This window comes from Phoxinus phoxinus (genome assembly GCF_949152265.1).
Source record: "Phoxinus phoxinus genome assembly, chromosome: 9".
NCBI lineage: Eukaryota > Metazoa > Chordata > Actinopteri > Cypriniformes > Leuciscidae > Phoxinus > Phoxinus phoxinus.
The window spans coordinates 29,852,704-29,869,086 of NC_136884.1; the positions used below are offsets into that span (position 1 = coordinate 29,852,704).

The following is a 16,383-nucleotide window of genomic DNA, read 5'->3' on the forward strand; positions in this document are numbered from 1 at the left end:
ATCTAACTGCAACAATTGCACATGTGGAACATGAATTCCACCCAATTGAAGAGGATATAGAATCTCAACGCAAAATGGATCCGGAGGAATTGGACATAACTTCCCTCCGTATATCATATTTTCACTTATTCCATCATGTAATATGCACCACTGTGCTTCTGACACCTGCCATGCACCTGTGGCTTGATCTAAAGGAACTACTTCCCAAACAGCAGAACCATTTAGAGATAGACTAAACATTGTAGAGCATGAGCAAATTACCCACTCATGTTCCTCAACACAACAGTCTGTGGTAGAAATCATTGGTGTTTCGCCTTCAGCCCAATGTCCATTCCTACCTAATCTAATTACTGAATTTCCTTGTCTAACCCCCATTGATTGGAATCGTCTAACTGTCATAATATTACGCTTCCCATATTGAGGCCATACCATAATCAAAGGTAATGTTCCAGAACCTGACAACGAATCTTCATTAATTGCGATTTTAACTAATGGAATATGTTTAGCAGAAGTCAAATTAAGTCGATTACCGAAAACCACTAACAAAGATTCTGTTATTCGCTCAGGAACTTGACCTATTCGAATAACTTGAATGTCCTCTACCATTTGATCCTTTAAATTATGTGCCAAAAATAAACACGCCGCACGATGTGTCTCAAAGTTAGATGATTGCGTTAATGCATCTGCCAATTCCTTCGCTGCGTTATTAAGATGCTGCCCCGCTGCTATAATATGTAGAGAACCTTGAAGAGCCTCAGTGAGTCCTTTCCCAGTCATTGTTCCCACCCACTGAGTGTATTCGCTTAGTTGGTTCATTTGAGCAGTATTACTAATTGAATTGACAGAACCAAATACCCCTGCTATGTCTCCCCATACACTTCGAGGTTTACGATTTCGACTTCTCAGAGGATCCTTAGAGGTATAATATTTAACTTCTTTTTCCAACCAACTCCTTATTTTTGTGAAATTTCCACAATAGGACTGATCAAAAACGGTAAGAAGAGACATCAAGTTATAATTAATGCGTTGTCGCACCATGTGAGCTTCGTTTATCAAGGTTTTGGTTTCTTTAGCTAACAAGATACCATGAGCTGGTGCAATAGTTGTACTTGGGCATGTTTTAGCTTTGTTTGTATTTTTCCCAGAAAGATAAAAACACCGTCCAATTTCCCCAGTTTCTAGTTCAGTCTCACAATATTCGTTCGTATCTTCCGAATGCCAAACTCGTACGTAATTTCCCTTGAATCTTGTTGTCCCTGAGGAAGTATCCCACAGAAACCCTTCACATGGTACCACTATGGGATAGATACAACCTTTGGCTAATGAATCCCATATTGTAAGCATGTGGGTACGATTCAAAACAAAATTAATTTCCACATTAGTAGAATTTATGAGGTTTAACCCCACAATTTCACATTGTTCTTTTGAACAAATTTCTCGTCTTTGAGCACTACCAGTATACCCCCCATCTTTCACCGGCCAAATTACTCTGCTTGTGTAACATTGATGGTGAAAGTTACATCCACCGTAGATGCCCTCACGATATTTAGCAAGGTCTTTATCATTACGTGGCACCCAATCCCATAATCCCCATTTGGAAATAAAGGGTAGAGTAAAATGTTGTCCAGATTTCAGAGTTGCATTCCTAGTGACTTCTTGAACTCGAGGGGTCCATAAAGCTTGGCTTTCTTGGTAAATGCCAAGTAAAATTAAAAACAAGCATACCATTGTCGTTGTGTATCGAGAATTACTTGCGACCATCTCTAATTAATGTCAATGGAATTGATTCCTGAAATGGAAGCAGAAAAATAATTAATCATCACTTCTTTGTTCCCAATCTTTAAAGTTAATGGATGAACATTGCTCAATCTCAGGCCATAAACCATCATCATTTTGTTCATTCACTAAGCAAGGTTTAACTTGTGACCAATGGTACCATCTATCTGTTCCTACACCCTTCCCTTTAAGACAAACACTTGTATCAGTTGTTAAGAGTATCTCATATGGTCCCTCCCATCTAGGCTCTAACCCTTTCCTAGAAATTCGTTTGACCATAACAAAACTGCCTAACTCGGGAATGTGTGGAATGTCAGTAGTGGTATGTTTTTCGTCCCATTGCTGTTGAGCTTCTCGCACTTTCTTATTATTGTCTTTGGTAGCTTTGTCCAGCATTGTGAGATAGCGTCGTAACTTCTCTTGGAACAAAGTAGAATCTCCTCCTGTTCCCGCAGGTGGCGGAGCGTCAGGAGGTAGAACCATTGCTCTTCCAGTCATCAGTTCAAAAGGAGTTAGTCCTGTTACTCTGTTTGGAGTTGCTCTCAGGTTCCACAGAATAGCAGGTAACAACTTATGCCAACCTTGGCCAGTTTGCAGAATGGCTTTGGTAAGAGCGGTTTTCAACGATCTGTTCATTCTCTCTACCAGCCCAGAACTTTGTGGCCGGTAGGGAATGTGGAATTTCTGTTTAATCCCCATCAATTTCATTGCTTCCTTCATCAGTTTTCCAGTGAAGTGAGTTCCATTGTCAGAATCAAGTTCATATGGAAGACCCCAGCGAGGAAAAACTTCTTCCACCATTACTCGTGCTGCCGCTTCAGCAGTGCAAGTTTTCGTGGGGAATGCTTCCACCCACCTTGTAAATCTGTCCATGATTACTAGAATGTATTGGTACCCTCCACTGGGTGATAATGGTCCTGTGAAATTGATTTGGAGGTGTGTCCATGGACCTGTTGGTCTGGGTGCATGTGACATTCGCACCTTTACAGATTTTCCCACATTTGCTTTCAGGCAGATTAAGCATCTCCTGGAGTAATCATCAATGTCTCTCATCATTCGTGGCCACCACCACGTCTCGCTGATTTGAGCTTTCATTGCTTTTGCTCCAGCATGCACTTTTCCATGATACAGCTGCATTAGTTCTCTTCTTGTTCCGATAGGCATCACCACTTGTCCTGTTGGAATTCTCCAGATACCTTGATCATCTTCTTTCGCTCCTGCTTTTATCCATTGTTCTTTCTCTTCATCTGTCTCTGTTTGATATGACAGAAGATGGAGCTCAGGATTATCTTTACTGTTTTCCTGTACCATGGTAACCGGAGTAAGAGGGAGTAGAGCTGCTTCTCTAGCTGCTGCATCTGCTGCCGTGTTCCCTTGACTTTCTTTGGACTTGTCAGATTGATGTGATTTTACTTTGATCACGGCTGCTTCTCTGGGTAAGTGACATGCTGCAATCAAGCGACGAATTATGGAAGCATGTTGTATTTCGCTCCCACTGCTGGTGATAAGTCCACGTCTTTTCCACAGGGCAAGGTAATCATGGACCACGCCAAAAGCATAACGACTATCTGTGTAGATGTTGACTCGATCTCCTTCCGATAGTTCAAGAGCTTCCGTGAGCGCCATGAGCTCAGCTACTTGTGCTGAAAATTGCCCAGAAAGAGCTCCTTTCTTCACAACAGTTCCATCAACTTCCACTACAGCCCATCCAGTATGTCGTTTTCCATCAACATAGTAACTGGATCCATCGACCCATAACTCCTTGTCTGGATTTACAAGAGGAATTGGATTAACAGGACCAAGACTTTCTTCTTCTACTTGTTTTTCACACTCGTGTGGTGTTCCCTCATGTGGTTCTAGCATCATTGTTGCAGGGTTAAGGGATGTGTCTCTGATGATTTCCACTCTCAAATCCTTGTTCAACAAAGTTGCTTCCCATTTTGCTCTCCTTGCGTCAGTTATGGTCTTGATGTTTGTGTTATTCAACAACGTCACTATACTGTGTGGAGTGTGCAATATGATAGTTTGTGCTCCTATCAGATTTTCCACAGCATCCACTGCCCATGTGGCACCATCGAGAGCTTGTACACATCGTGGTTGACCAATCATTGTGACAGGAATCTTTGTGGAAAAGTATCCAACTGGTCTGTATCGATCACCTGGTTTTTGACACAGTACTGCTGAGTACGTCTCATCTCCCACCCTGGTCCACAAATGAAATGGTAATCGTCCATCGGGAAGTCCCAAGGCTGGGGCTGAAGTCAGTTTTTCTTTCATAGAAGTAAATGCTTCCTCAGCTTCCGGTGTCCAGTTTATCTGTTCCACTCCAGGCTTTCCTCCCTTGTACAGGTCAATGAGAGGGCTAGTGATGCTAGCAAAATCAGGTACGTACTGACGACAATAGTTGAAAAGTCCCATCACCTTCCGCATTCCTGTAACTGTTAGAGGTTTTGGAAGTTGCCGTAATGCCTCTACACGCTCTGTTGTCATTCTCCTTCCCTCGACAGATATTTCTTGGCCCAAGTAGATAACCTTGGTTTTGGCCAACTGTGCTTTGTCGGGGTTGACTTTGAATCCTCCTTTCCTAAGGCCTTGTAGGGTGATATTCAGAGCAAATATATGGCTGTTTTCATCTGGGCTTGCAATCAGCAAGTCATCCACGTATTGAATGCAAACACTTCCTGAACCCTCAATTTCAGGTTTTTTCTCGGTTAAGAACTGATCCAAAGTTCTATGAAATACCACAGGAGAAAGATTAAGACCTTGTGGGAGTCTGTTCCAAACATACTGTTTTGCCCCCACTGTGAAGGCCAGTTTCTCTTGAGATCTTTCGTCAATAGGTAAAGACCAGAAAGCCGACAGTACATCAAGTACCGTGAAAATTCTTGCATTTCCTGGAATATCATTCAGAATGGTGGCAGGATTGGCCACAATAGGATGCGGTTTTGGTGTTACACTGTTAAGTCTTGTATAATCAATGGTTAATCTCCATGAGTTATCTGATTTCTTGACAGGCCAGACAGGACTATTAGTGGTAGATGAAGTTTGTCTGATGATCCCTTCAGCTTCCAAGTCTGCCACTATCTCTTCCACGGCTTGTCTTGCTTCAGGTCGGATAGGGTATTGTTTATGAGGGGCATGTATTGGTCCCTCAATAACAACGGGGTTAATGTTGGCTTTGCCACAATCCAATTTGTGTTTAGCCCAAACGTCTGGATATAAACTGCACACAAGACCCCACACACCGTCTTTCCCCCAATCTCTGATGATTGGTTTTGCTGCACCAACAGAACTTAAATTACATGTGCGATCTTCGTGTGGTATTATCCCAGCTGTTGTAGCGATTTGACGACTGTCAGTGAAGATGATCATGTTCAACAATGGAAGAATGTCCATGCCAATGAGGCTTCCTTGTGAATTCGGTCCCACCCAAAAAGATGTCCATATGACTTCATCTTCATGTATTTGCAGTGGAACTTGTATACTTTTGCGAAATGTTGTGATACCTCCTCCAACTCCTTCAACTTCCATAGTTTCATCTGTTGTAGGTAGGTTCAGATCGGTTATTGAAATCGCTGCTCCTGTGTCGACCAGAATGTCGCATGGGTGGCCCCCTATTAATGCATTGATGAAAAGGCGATTGTCTCTTTTCTTACTAATACAGGGGGCCGCTGATTCCTATTGCGGACGCATAATTCCCTCAATGAGCTGACGGACTTGTGCTTCAGTCCACGTCTTCCCTTGAGAGGTTTCATCATGATTGTTCACACTGACTTGTTTAAACGATGGACCTTGTCCTTCTGCTCCACCTCCTTTAGCCCAACAATCTTTTCTTGAGTGGCCACGCTTTCCACAGTTGCTGCAAACAACCATCCTATTCTTTGTGTCCATGTTGTATTGAGCTGTCGCCACTCCTCTTCGGTTTGTCTTGTTTCCTTCTTCCTTGTTTGATCTCATAGCCATCTCTAGACGGCCAGCCCATTGCATAATTTGGTCAAATGTTTCGCCTGGATTGACTCCAAGTGATAAGGCTTGTTGGTATTTAGAGCTAAGGCCATCCACAAGTGTGTCAGTGAACTGTACATCATCTCTGTCAGGTTGTTTCTTAGCACAGAGGGCCCATCTCTCATAAGCATTCCACTTACGCAGAGCATATTCATCTGGAGATTCATCATCCTTTTGCTTAATTAATGTCACTGATGTGAATGGAATTTTACCGCTCCCCAAGATTTCTTGGATTTCTTTTCGGAACTCATCTAATGCTTGCCAAAGACCCAGGGGTCGTCCCTGGCCATCAACCCACAAGTCTACCCATTGGGCTGTTGTTATCGACGCTGGCAAGCGTTCCCATCGGTCTCTTGGGATTTTAGCTTTCACAATTGTGTGAATGTCTCGTAGTGTCATTTGATGAGCTTCAACCAGAGAGTCTAATTCTCGCCAAAACTCTGTGTTTGGATCTTGTCTCTTTAGAGAAGGCAAGGCTGTGAGAATGGCTTGACGTTCTCCTGGTGTGAATGGTCTCTCTTCGGTCATCATTTCAGATTCTTCCCTTTTAATCGCAGGTGAAGAAAATTCAGGACCGATCTTATCAACTGTGATCATGTCGTCATCTCTTGTCTCATCACTCCAGTCTGATTCATAATTACGAGCTGGTGTAGATCTCAACATGTCTCTGTTTGGCTGGACTGATTTGGATCTCGTTATTATTGGAGCTGCTTGTGCAGATGCAATATACATTTTGTCAACTGGACCTCCATTTGATCTTGAAGCTTGAAGCTGTGTCAGAGGTTTAGATGAACTTGTATATTGTTCAGGTATATTGTTTATTGTTATTGTTTATTGAACTTGTATATTGTTTGCAAAAGTAAGTGAAGTCTGCTGGGGGGAAACATAGGCAAATAAACAACATTATTTATTAAAGGTCCCATGACATGGGGTTATTTTATCATGTTTACTGGGCTGTCCTTATAATGTTAGTATGTTTTTTAGATCAAAAATAGTCATAATTTAGAAATAAAAGGCATTGTTCCTAGCCTGATTTTAGCCTCTGATTTGAACGCTCTGTTTGAAGGGGCGTGTCTGCTGTGAGATTCAGTGTAACCGGCCACTGCTGTGATTGGCTGACATGCTTGCATATGAAATAGCTGCTTATTACATGTGAAACTCTCTCGAATACTTTTACTATTACAGCTATCGAGATTAATGAATCGTCAGAAGTTTTTAAAGTATTTAGATCTATTCCCATCACATAAAATGTTGCCGTGGTGAGCATTGTGCAGATGACAGTCTGTTGTTGATCGCGAGAATGAAGATCTTATCATTGCAACGCAGTTTCTGCACTCTCTCTGCTTTCACCAAAGCAAACACGATGATGTAAATACAGTAAGAGCTTCGTTGTGCAGTGTAACGTGCATCATTGATTTCATAACGAGTTTGGCAAGTGTCCAGATAAACTTGCGCTGTGTGGAAAGATGTTCTTTGATCACTTTCTGTATATAATTTATTCACAATTTAAATAAGATTATTTTCATCCTACTAAAAGAAACTATGTGAAGATGATATTTTAGTCACTGGCTTGACTTACTGATGCATAAACAGTAGTATTGAACGATTTGAGAGAAAGATTACCTGTCTGAACTTGAACAATTACACATCAGAAAGTGTTGCTTGGTTACGTTAGCTCGATCAATTTCTGATCAATGGTCTCTCTTCGGTCATCATTTCAGATTCTTCCCTTTTAATCGCAGGTGAAGAAAATTCAGGACCGATCTTATCAACTGTGATCATGTCGTCATCTCTTGTCTCATCACTCCAGTCTGATTCATAATTACGAGCTGGTGTAGATCTCAACATGTCTCTGTTTGGCTGGACTGATTTGGATCTCGTTATTATTGGAGCTGCTTGTGCAGATGCAATATACATTTTGTCAACTGGACCTCCATTTGATCTTGAAGCTTGAAGCTGTGTCAGAGGTTTAGATGAACTTGTATATTGTTCAGGCAAAGTTGGATAGATTGGTTTGTAAGGAGGAGGCGTTACAGTTGTCGCTGATTCCACTGGTACTTGTGAATATTTCCTTTCAGCTTCAGTTATTATATTTGTCCAATCTGGATCAAATGAATCATCACTGGTTGTATTTTCTTTCTCTGAACATTTGATAGACATGATTTTGTTCAACTTGTTGTATGCTTCAATTTGAGGCTTCATTGCTTCAACAAGTGGAACTGGACCACCATTTAAATCGCAACAAATTCCACCTTGTTTCACAATCCAATGAGCTGCTAAAATTGGAAATGCTTTTGATTTGATCTTGTCTTTTTGCGACTTGAACCAGATTAACTGCTCATCGATAGATGCATTAATGTCCAATCCTTTTTTCAAAAGCTTAGCTTGCTTCTTTTTCTTCCGGTCTAGATACCAAGCAGATATTGTTCTGCTGTTACAGACACTTTCTGCCATTTTGCAAAGTTTTTGTCACTCTGTGTCTGTGCGCTCAGAACAGCTGGACAATGTATATGTGTGCGTGTATGTGTGTGTAAACTTCACGAGAGGGCTACCCTGCTTCTCCCTCTCTTCCTATGTGTGTGTGTATGTGTGTGTGTGAGAAGGTGAATTCCGAAGGGAGGGGCTGATTCACTCTCTCTCTTCTCCAACTTTATGTGTGTGTGTGTGTATAGAAGGGGGGCCCTGCTTCACTCTCTTTCCCTTCTCCACTCACAGAACAAAAGAAAAGTTAACTCCAATGCTTCACTATTTTCTATTTGTTTTGTTTTTTTCAGTTCACTCAGAACAGTTTCTTTTTTTTCTTTCTTTTTAAATATTTTTAGATTTTATCAGATTGATTTCTTTGTTTTATTTTAAAGCTTACTCAGATCAGTATCTTCAAATCTTTGAACAGCTTTACGGTCAAAGTCAGAAATGCCCGCGATCCTAGCTAGTTACTTTTATACTTGTATTACTTCAGCGTGTTACAATGTTTTAGATATTTTTCCCTGCCATCGTTATAAACAGTATCGCCACACTTAACCGCTTCTGTCAATCAAGTATCGCTTGTGTCTCACTTTCCTCGTCTCCTTCTGAGAACGAATCTTCAAGTGTGTTGGATATGTTTTAGGGATTTAGTCTGCCATCGTTATAAACAGTCCCGCCACAGTCCAACCACGTGAACAGTCCTAACCAAGCAAATTTTCTAGCTTAACCGTCTTATAGCTAATTCCCCCAAATGACTAAATGGCCTTTTTTCTAAAAAAGATCCATCTCCATCCCAGCATATCAAATATTGTTAGAGGATTACTTTTCAGAGAAACTTAAATAAGCCAAATTAAATTGAATTATTAAATTTGTATTTTTTTTTATATTTTATTTTTATTTTTCTTATGTCTTACATTCATTGGCAAAACAACTGGTACCTGAAATCACACAGTTCTTTTCAGCAGTTTCAGTCACTGTCTCTAATCATCAGGCAGACTTAAAACTTTTTTAGAAAGGAAAAAAGTCTTACCTGTAATGATTGAGACGAATGGCTGGATATGCGATCCTGTTCGTGACGCCAAATTGTAGATTTAAAAATCTTGCTTCCCCTTATTAATTGATTTCATGGAAACAGACACCAGTGATTTTGCCAAGATATCTAATTTATTTTACCATTTTATATAAGACATAAGGGAGAGAACGGATCAGCAACAGATCTTCATTGCATCTCAGTCAGTTTCTCTCTCTCTGCCTAAACAAAGGACTTCAGTTCATGTAGGCTGAAACATGTGGTTTCCATTAACATAGCATAGGATGTATATATTATGCTAGGCAGAAAAAACACTGCATACATTTCATTCCAGACACACACTCAAAATCTCCCAAAGTCTCTCTCACACATATATGCATTCAAAACAGAGTGTGAACAGTATGATTCATAAAACACAATGATTACAAATGATTATAAATGTATATAAAAGGTATAAAACAGATACGTAATACTTCTGATTATGAATATTAATACAAAATAATAATAATAATACTAAAAACAACATAAAAAATATGAGATGTAAGTCTTCAGCATCGTTGGCCAACTTTGGTCGCAATTTCGTCGTTACTAACATAGTCCAACGATTCGGTGTTTCCCGAAACCATAGTTCAAACGAACATTCGCATCACTTGTGTGGTTGGAACGACAGCTCTTGACCTGTTGTTAGAAGCATAGTTCCTTGTTAGTTTATAGTGTCGACGTCATTGATTTCGCATCAGCTGGGATGTGTTCTATTCAGAGCTATCGACCCTATAGCCTATTTCTTTCGAAGCTTTCACCATCCACTTTAAGTGATTTGGATGACTTAAAGTCGAGGTGCTCAGGTTTTACACAATTTGCTTTCTTTATTACAAATTATTTTAAACTATATAATAGCGCGACGATCGCAATTATTCTCCCTTCGAAGTGCCCTCCGAAAGGATTATTTATGCCAGTTGGGACGCAGCCTTGGTTTCGTTTGTGCGAAGAAACGGTGAGTGTGCAAGTGAGTAGCTCTGTAAAAAAATGTTTTAAAATACTTTTAGGGGTTTACCCTTAAATATTAAATTGTATAGTGTAGCCTACACGTACGCAACATATGCAGTGCTTAGCGCTAAAGAAACGTAGGCTAATTTACATACGTTAACATAGGCTATTTAAAATATTACACACAAACCACAGTATTTTTTATATATAGTCAATGAATGAAGTTTTTTTTTGAAATAAGCAGTTTAATGTAGTAGCCTATAATATTCTCATGGCGTTAAAAGAAACAAATACATATTTATTGTTTGCAAAAGTAAGTGAAGTCTGCTGGGGGGAAACATAGGCAAATAAACAACATTATTTATTAAAGGTCCCATGACATGGGGTTATTTTATCATGTTTACTGGGCTGTCCTTATAATGTTAGTATGTTTTTTAGATCAAAAATAGTCATAATTTAGAAATAAAAGGCATTGTTCCTAGCCTGATTTTAGCCTCTGATTTGAACGCTCTGTTTGAAGGGGCGTGTCTGCTGTGAGATTCAGTGTAACCGGCCACTGCTGTGATTGGCTGACATGCTTGCATATGAAATAGCTGCTTATTACATGTGAAACTCTCTCGAATACTTTTACTATTACAGCTATCGAGATTAATGAATCGTCAGAAGTTTTTAAAGTATTTAGATCTATTCCCATCACATAAAATGTTGCCGTGGTGAGCATTGTGCAGATGACAGTCTGTTGTTGATCGCGAGAATGAAGATCTTATCATTGCAACGCAGTTTCTGCACTCTCTCTGCTTTCACCAAAGCAAACACGATGATGTAAATACAGTAAGAGCTTCGTTGTGCAGTGTAACGTGCATCATTGATTTCATAACGAGTTTGGCAAGTGTCCAGATAAACTTGCGCTGTGTGGAAAGATGTTCTTTGATCACTTTCTGTATATAATTTATTCACAATTTAAATAAGATTATTTTCATCCTACTAAAAGAAACTATGTGAAGATGATATTTTAGTCACTGGCTTGACTTACTGATGCATAAACAGTAGTATTGAACGATTTGAGAGAAAGATTACCTGTCTGAACTTGAACAATTACACATCAGAAAGTGTTGCTTGGTTACGTTAGCTCGATCAATTTATTTTCAGACGTTCGTCGAGGCCAGCTCTGTATTGACCCAAGTTGAGGAAACAGTCGTCGGTGAAATGTTTGCCGCAGACATGCAAAACTTTGGGGAGTTGTGTCGGCGCATTTCCAGAGAAAATGAAATGAATCCACTGGTTCTTCTGGGGCTTGGATGAAGGAACTAAAAAAAGGCTTCGGTATTCATTTGTACATCCAATTATTGAGCAATTATTATGCTTTGCTTGCTCAAAAGCCATGATATATCCCGTGGACAAACTAAAATCGCGCGCACGCGTTCCTACTTCCTAGCTCATTTTCTCATGGACTGGAAATATTCTCTGGGCGGGCAAAGCAGAGAAAGGGGAGGTAACATTTCTCCTTATGACGTCATAAGGAGGAGATTCAAGATCAGCCCGATTGAGCTTCCACTTTCTCAAAGGCAGAGAAAGATAGCAAAAGCTCGATTTACACCGATTGAAATTTCTAGAAACTTGCAGCCCGATCTCATCCCAAGGCGTCATATACTGACGCTTTTGACAAATCGTCTACATCCAACGCACATGGCACCCTTTAGCGTCAATATGAGACGCAGATAGATATGGACCAGAAGGCGCCTCCTTGCGGTCTAACCCTAACCCTACCCCAGACCTAAACCCAACCCCAACCATAACCGAACAAAGCTCTGTGCGTGTCATATTGACGCTAAAGGGTGCCATGTGCGTTAGATGTAGACGATTTGTCAAAAGTGTCAGTATATGACGCCCAATGATGAGAATGCGTTGAAACTTGGGGACCATATACAGGCTAGGGGAACTCATATTAATGTTAAAAAACCGCAGAAAGTGAAAATTTCATGTCATGGGACCTTTAACACAAGTTATGTCAGATTAAATTAAACACAGTATCCAAACTGTAAAATAAAAGCCTACCATCCAAACATATTCTGAATTAAAAGTTACTTCTGCTCCTGCAGGATGCATTCTGCCTTGATGTGGGTTCAAAGGATCATCATCATCAGAAACAGCATCTTCCTCACCATCGGCTCCAACGGCACCAACTTCCTCCTCAGGAAGCTGGACATTTTCCCTGACTGCAATGTTGTGGAGAATTGCAGTAACCACAATAACAGAACAGCTTTTGGTGGGGTTTAGCTTCAGGCAACCACTGGACTTGCTGATGCAGCGAAAACGTTGTTTCCACAGTCCTATAGTCCTCTCCACTATAGAGCTTGTCCTTCCATGGGCCTGATTAAACCTTTCCTCTGCAATGGTGGCTGGATGCTGCACAGGTGTCAAGAGGTAGGGGCGAAGAGGATATCCACTGTCTCCCAGGAGCCAGCTATCACCAAAGCCACCTTCTTCAGCCATCTGGCAAATTGCAGAATTGGCCCATGCAAAAGAGTCATGTGTGCTTCCAGGCCATTTTGCCACAATGTCAGTGAACATTCCCTGGTGATCACACACTACTTGAACATTATTGGCTGGATAGCCCTTCCTGCAAATGTTCAAGGGCTCATTTACCTTAGGGCTTAATACTGGGATTAGGGTGCCATCAATGATGCCAATCACTCTGGGGATGTTGTCAATATCATAGAATTGTTGATTGGCCAGCTGTATTTCCTCAGGAGTTTTTGGGAAAAACAGGATGCTCTTCATCAGCTGTAACAGCAAAGGTGTTACTGTTGTCACAGTTTTGCTGACTGAAGACTTGCTGAGCCCCAGGCCATCACCCACCACCTCCATAAAACTTCCAACAGCAAAATGATGCAGTGTAGCTAACAACTGCACCTCTGGACAATAGGTGTAGTTTCTTCTTGTTGCCCTCTGAAGGTGTGGTTTCACTATCTGAAATAATTCAAGGATCTTGGTCCTTGGAAGACGGAATTTTCTTAAAATTGCATCATCAGATACTGAGTCAAGAGGGGTAAAATTTGTCCTTATGTGGGCATTTATATAAACTGATTGACTTCTCAGTCGCCTTCTGTGCTCCAGCTGTAAGAATCTTTGTAAAGCTGCCATTGTTGAGCATTTGAAACACACACTGTTTTATTAGGAGAGGCATTAGTACACCTGTTTTTGATGCACCAGAGTTAATAGAAACACCTTAGCTAATAATCATTCTAAATTAATTTCATTACTACAATTAATTATTACCATCTTTGATTTGTTATAGTAATAAGGTACAACATTAATATATTGTATATGTTGATTTGTTTTAAAATAGGCTGTCATTCTGTTATTTCATATTTTTCATTCTTCTCTTGATGGAGTTTTTCGTTTCCTTGCCACTGTTGCCTTTGGCTTGCTCAGTTGGGGATATTCAATTTAATGAATCAATCAATATTACTATTGATTAGCATTACCAAACATGGACGTTTTATTATTATTTTAATTTAATACTGTGAAGCTGCTTTGATACAATCTGTATTGTGAAAAGCGCTATACAAATATTCTTGACTTGACTTGACTTAAGAATGGTCTAAGTACTTAAGAGTGTTTTGTCTTATGTTTGGCTTATATTGTCATTGATGATATTAATGTTGTGAATTAACAAAATTTTCATTTAATTTATGGTTTATGTGATGGTGGCTCACCACTTCAAAATAAAAGTTCCATTCCATATGTTTCATTATAAGGCTTGGTCACATTATCCAGGTATTTAATAAAGGATGACATGGCATAGTAAACATGCTTCAGCTTCACTCAGTAATGCCTGCATTTTTATATGGCATTAATATACTACTTTGAGTCAAAGAAGTTACAATAGTATGCTCTTTTCCTCATATTAAACTGAATGCCCAGTGTATTAGAAAAGCACTTGAAATACATATTACAAAAGAGTATATTTGGCATAATTTTATTTATTTATTTGTATTTCAGTGCAACTGCTGAAGGGTTTTAACTTCATCACTGAAAAACAAATTGAATGCCATACACCACACAGCTTCACCAGAGCCCCATTTGCCAGAACAACATGTTTCCACCCCCCACGACAAGGACGAGGGGTTGGATTTGAGAGGCATGATGGCCAACAATGTAGGAAAAAAAAAACCCAGAGGGTTACATCTGTGGATCTGAAAAAAAAGAAAAAAAGATTACATGGCTGTCAGCCACACATGATTTGACTTTCCATACTGAGTAAATACAATTTTCACTTACTGTCGTTTGGTAGAAACATGTTTAAAGAGGGCTTGCTGGGATGTTGTTGCAGGAGTTCCAATTTAGCCCTCCTATAGGCCATAACCTCCTGGTGATGTTGGCCTTGCTGCTCCTTCAGGGCTCTCAGTTCTCTTCTGATTCCCTGGAGTTCAGATAATTTCTTCTTCTCCGACTGAAGCAGCTTCTCACTGCAGCCACAACGTCCCCTGTTTCTCCTTTGGCGGGAGATTATTGGCTGGTTTTCTGGAATGCCAGAATGACGTTGCCCAGCACATAAGGAGGCCTCAGACTGAGGGGAGTCAGGAGGAGGGAGCAATAGCCCAAGACCAGGACTCATTGCAGATGTTCCAGGGCCAGGGTGGAGGCGGGGCTGATGTTTCAGGGCCAGGGTGGAGGTGGCCTGATGTTCCAGGGCCAGGGTGGAGGGGGCCTGATGTTCCAGGGCCAGGGTGGAGGCGGGCCTGATGTTCCAGGGCCAGGGTGGAGGCGGGCCTGATGTTTCAGGGCCAGGGTGGAGGTGGCCTGATGTTCCAGGGCCAGGGTGGAGGCGGGCCTGATGTTCCAGGGCCAGGGTGGAGGGGGCCTGATGTTCCAGGGCCAGGGTGGAGGCGGGCCTGATGTTCCAGGGCCAGGGTGGAGGGGGCCTGATATTTCAGGGCCAGGCTGGAGGGGGCCTGATGTTCCAGGGCCATGGTGGAGGGGGCCTGATGTTCCAGGGCCAGGGTGGAGGGGGCCTGATGTTCCAGGGCCAGGGTGGAGGCGGGCCTGATGTTCCAGTGCCAGGGTGGAGGGGGCCTGATGTTTCAGGGCCAGGGTGGAGGCGGGCCTGATGTTCCAGTGCCAGGGTGGAGGCGGGCCTGATGTTCCAGTGCCAGGGTGGAGGGGGCCTGATGTTTCAGGGCCAGGGTGGAGGGGGCCTGATGTTCCAGGGCCAGGGTGGAAGGGGCCTGATGTTCCAGGGCTCAACTTTGAATTCAAAGGCCTAGTTGACGCACATGCATCTATGCCTCCAGGGATCCCTTCCAATGCCTTAGGTCCCAGGATGGCCAAAACTTTCTCTTCCTCTGCAGTCAGAGGAGGAACGGAGTTGATACCCCCACCAGTCTTTTTTGCTTCCCTTCTACGTGCTGCAGCCCTCCGTTTGGTCACACTTGCGAAGTCCGTCCACTTTTTTCTAACTTCTTCTGGGCTTCGCTCATAACCACAGCCAGACAGCAGCATTTATTTTTTGGGTGATTTCTGGCCAGGATTTTTTTTTTATCAGCATTAGTAACACAATTTTTCGGCTTTGAAAATAGCTGGATTTTATTAGACTCCACTTCCTCCAAAAGAACTGTAACTTCATTTTTGGAAAATTGTGTTTTTTTATACGTAATTACTCCACATCGTCACTAAGAAAGCGCAGTCGAAAATAGAAAAGAATCAAATTTACAGCCGGTGGCGATATGTGCTCATAGCACCAGTCCGCCATTAGATCGAAGAAGAAGAAGAACGTCATAATGACAGCTCCAACCAACGTGGTTCAAACCATGGATCTGCGACACAGGTACCATGGTTTCGGGAAACAGTAGTGACTAGCTAGTTGATTTCTTTAAAGATGCATCGTACTATGATAGTTAAACCAGCGAGTTGCATCGTTGTACGGGAAAGGCACCCCAGACCTGACGAACACCACTTCACAGGACACACAGGTGAACGTTTCAGCTAGATGGGAAAACCTTGAGAAGGAGATAATTGCAACAGGACTTTGTGATGGTAAGCTGTTTAATATACTTCTTAAACATTATGCCTACTTGATTTAGATTTGATTTACAACCAACCTTCCTTCCTTCCCT

At 41.5% G+C, this 16,383-nt stretch overlaps 1 protein-coding gene across 1 annotated transcript; it reads right to left on the reverse strand.

Moving 5' to 3' along the window:
- Positions 1-12,246: 12,246 nt before the first annotated feature.
- LOC307004533 (putative nuclease HARBI1) lies at positions 12,247-13,408 on the reverse strand (the record flags this gene model as incomplete). The annotated part of the gene is made up of 2 exons (XM_079623851.1): positions 12,247-12,255; positions 12,350-13,408. 2 exons carry the CDS (start codon positions 13,406-13,408, stop codon positions 12,247-12,249), a joined length of 1,068 nt encoding a protein of 355 aa, XP_079479977.1.
- Positions 13,409-16,383: the final 2,975 nt, after the last annotated feature.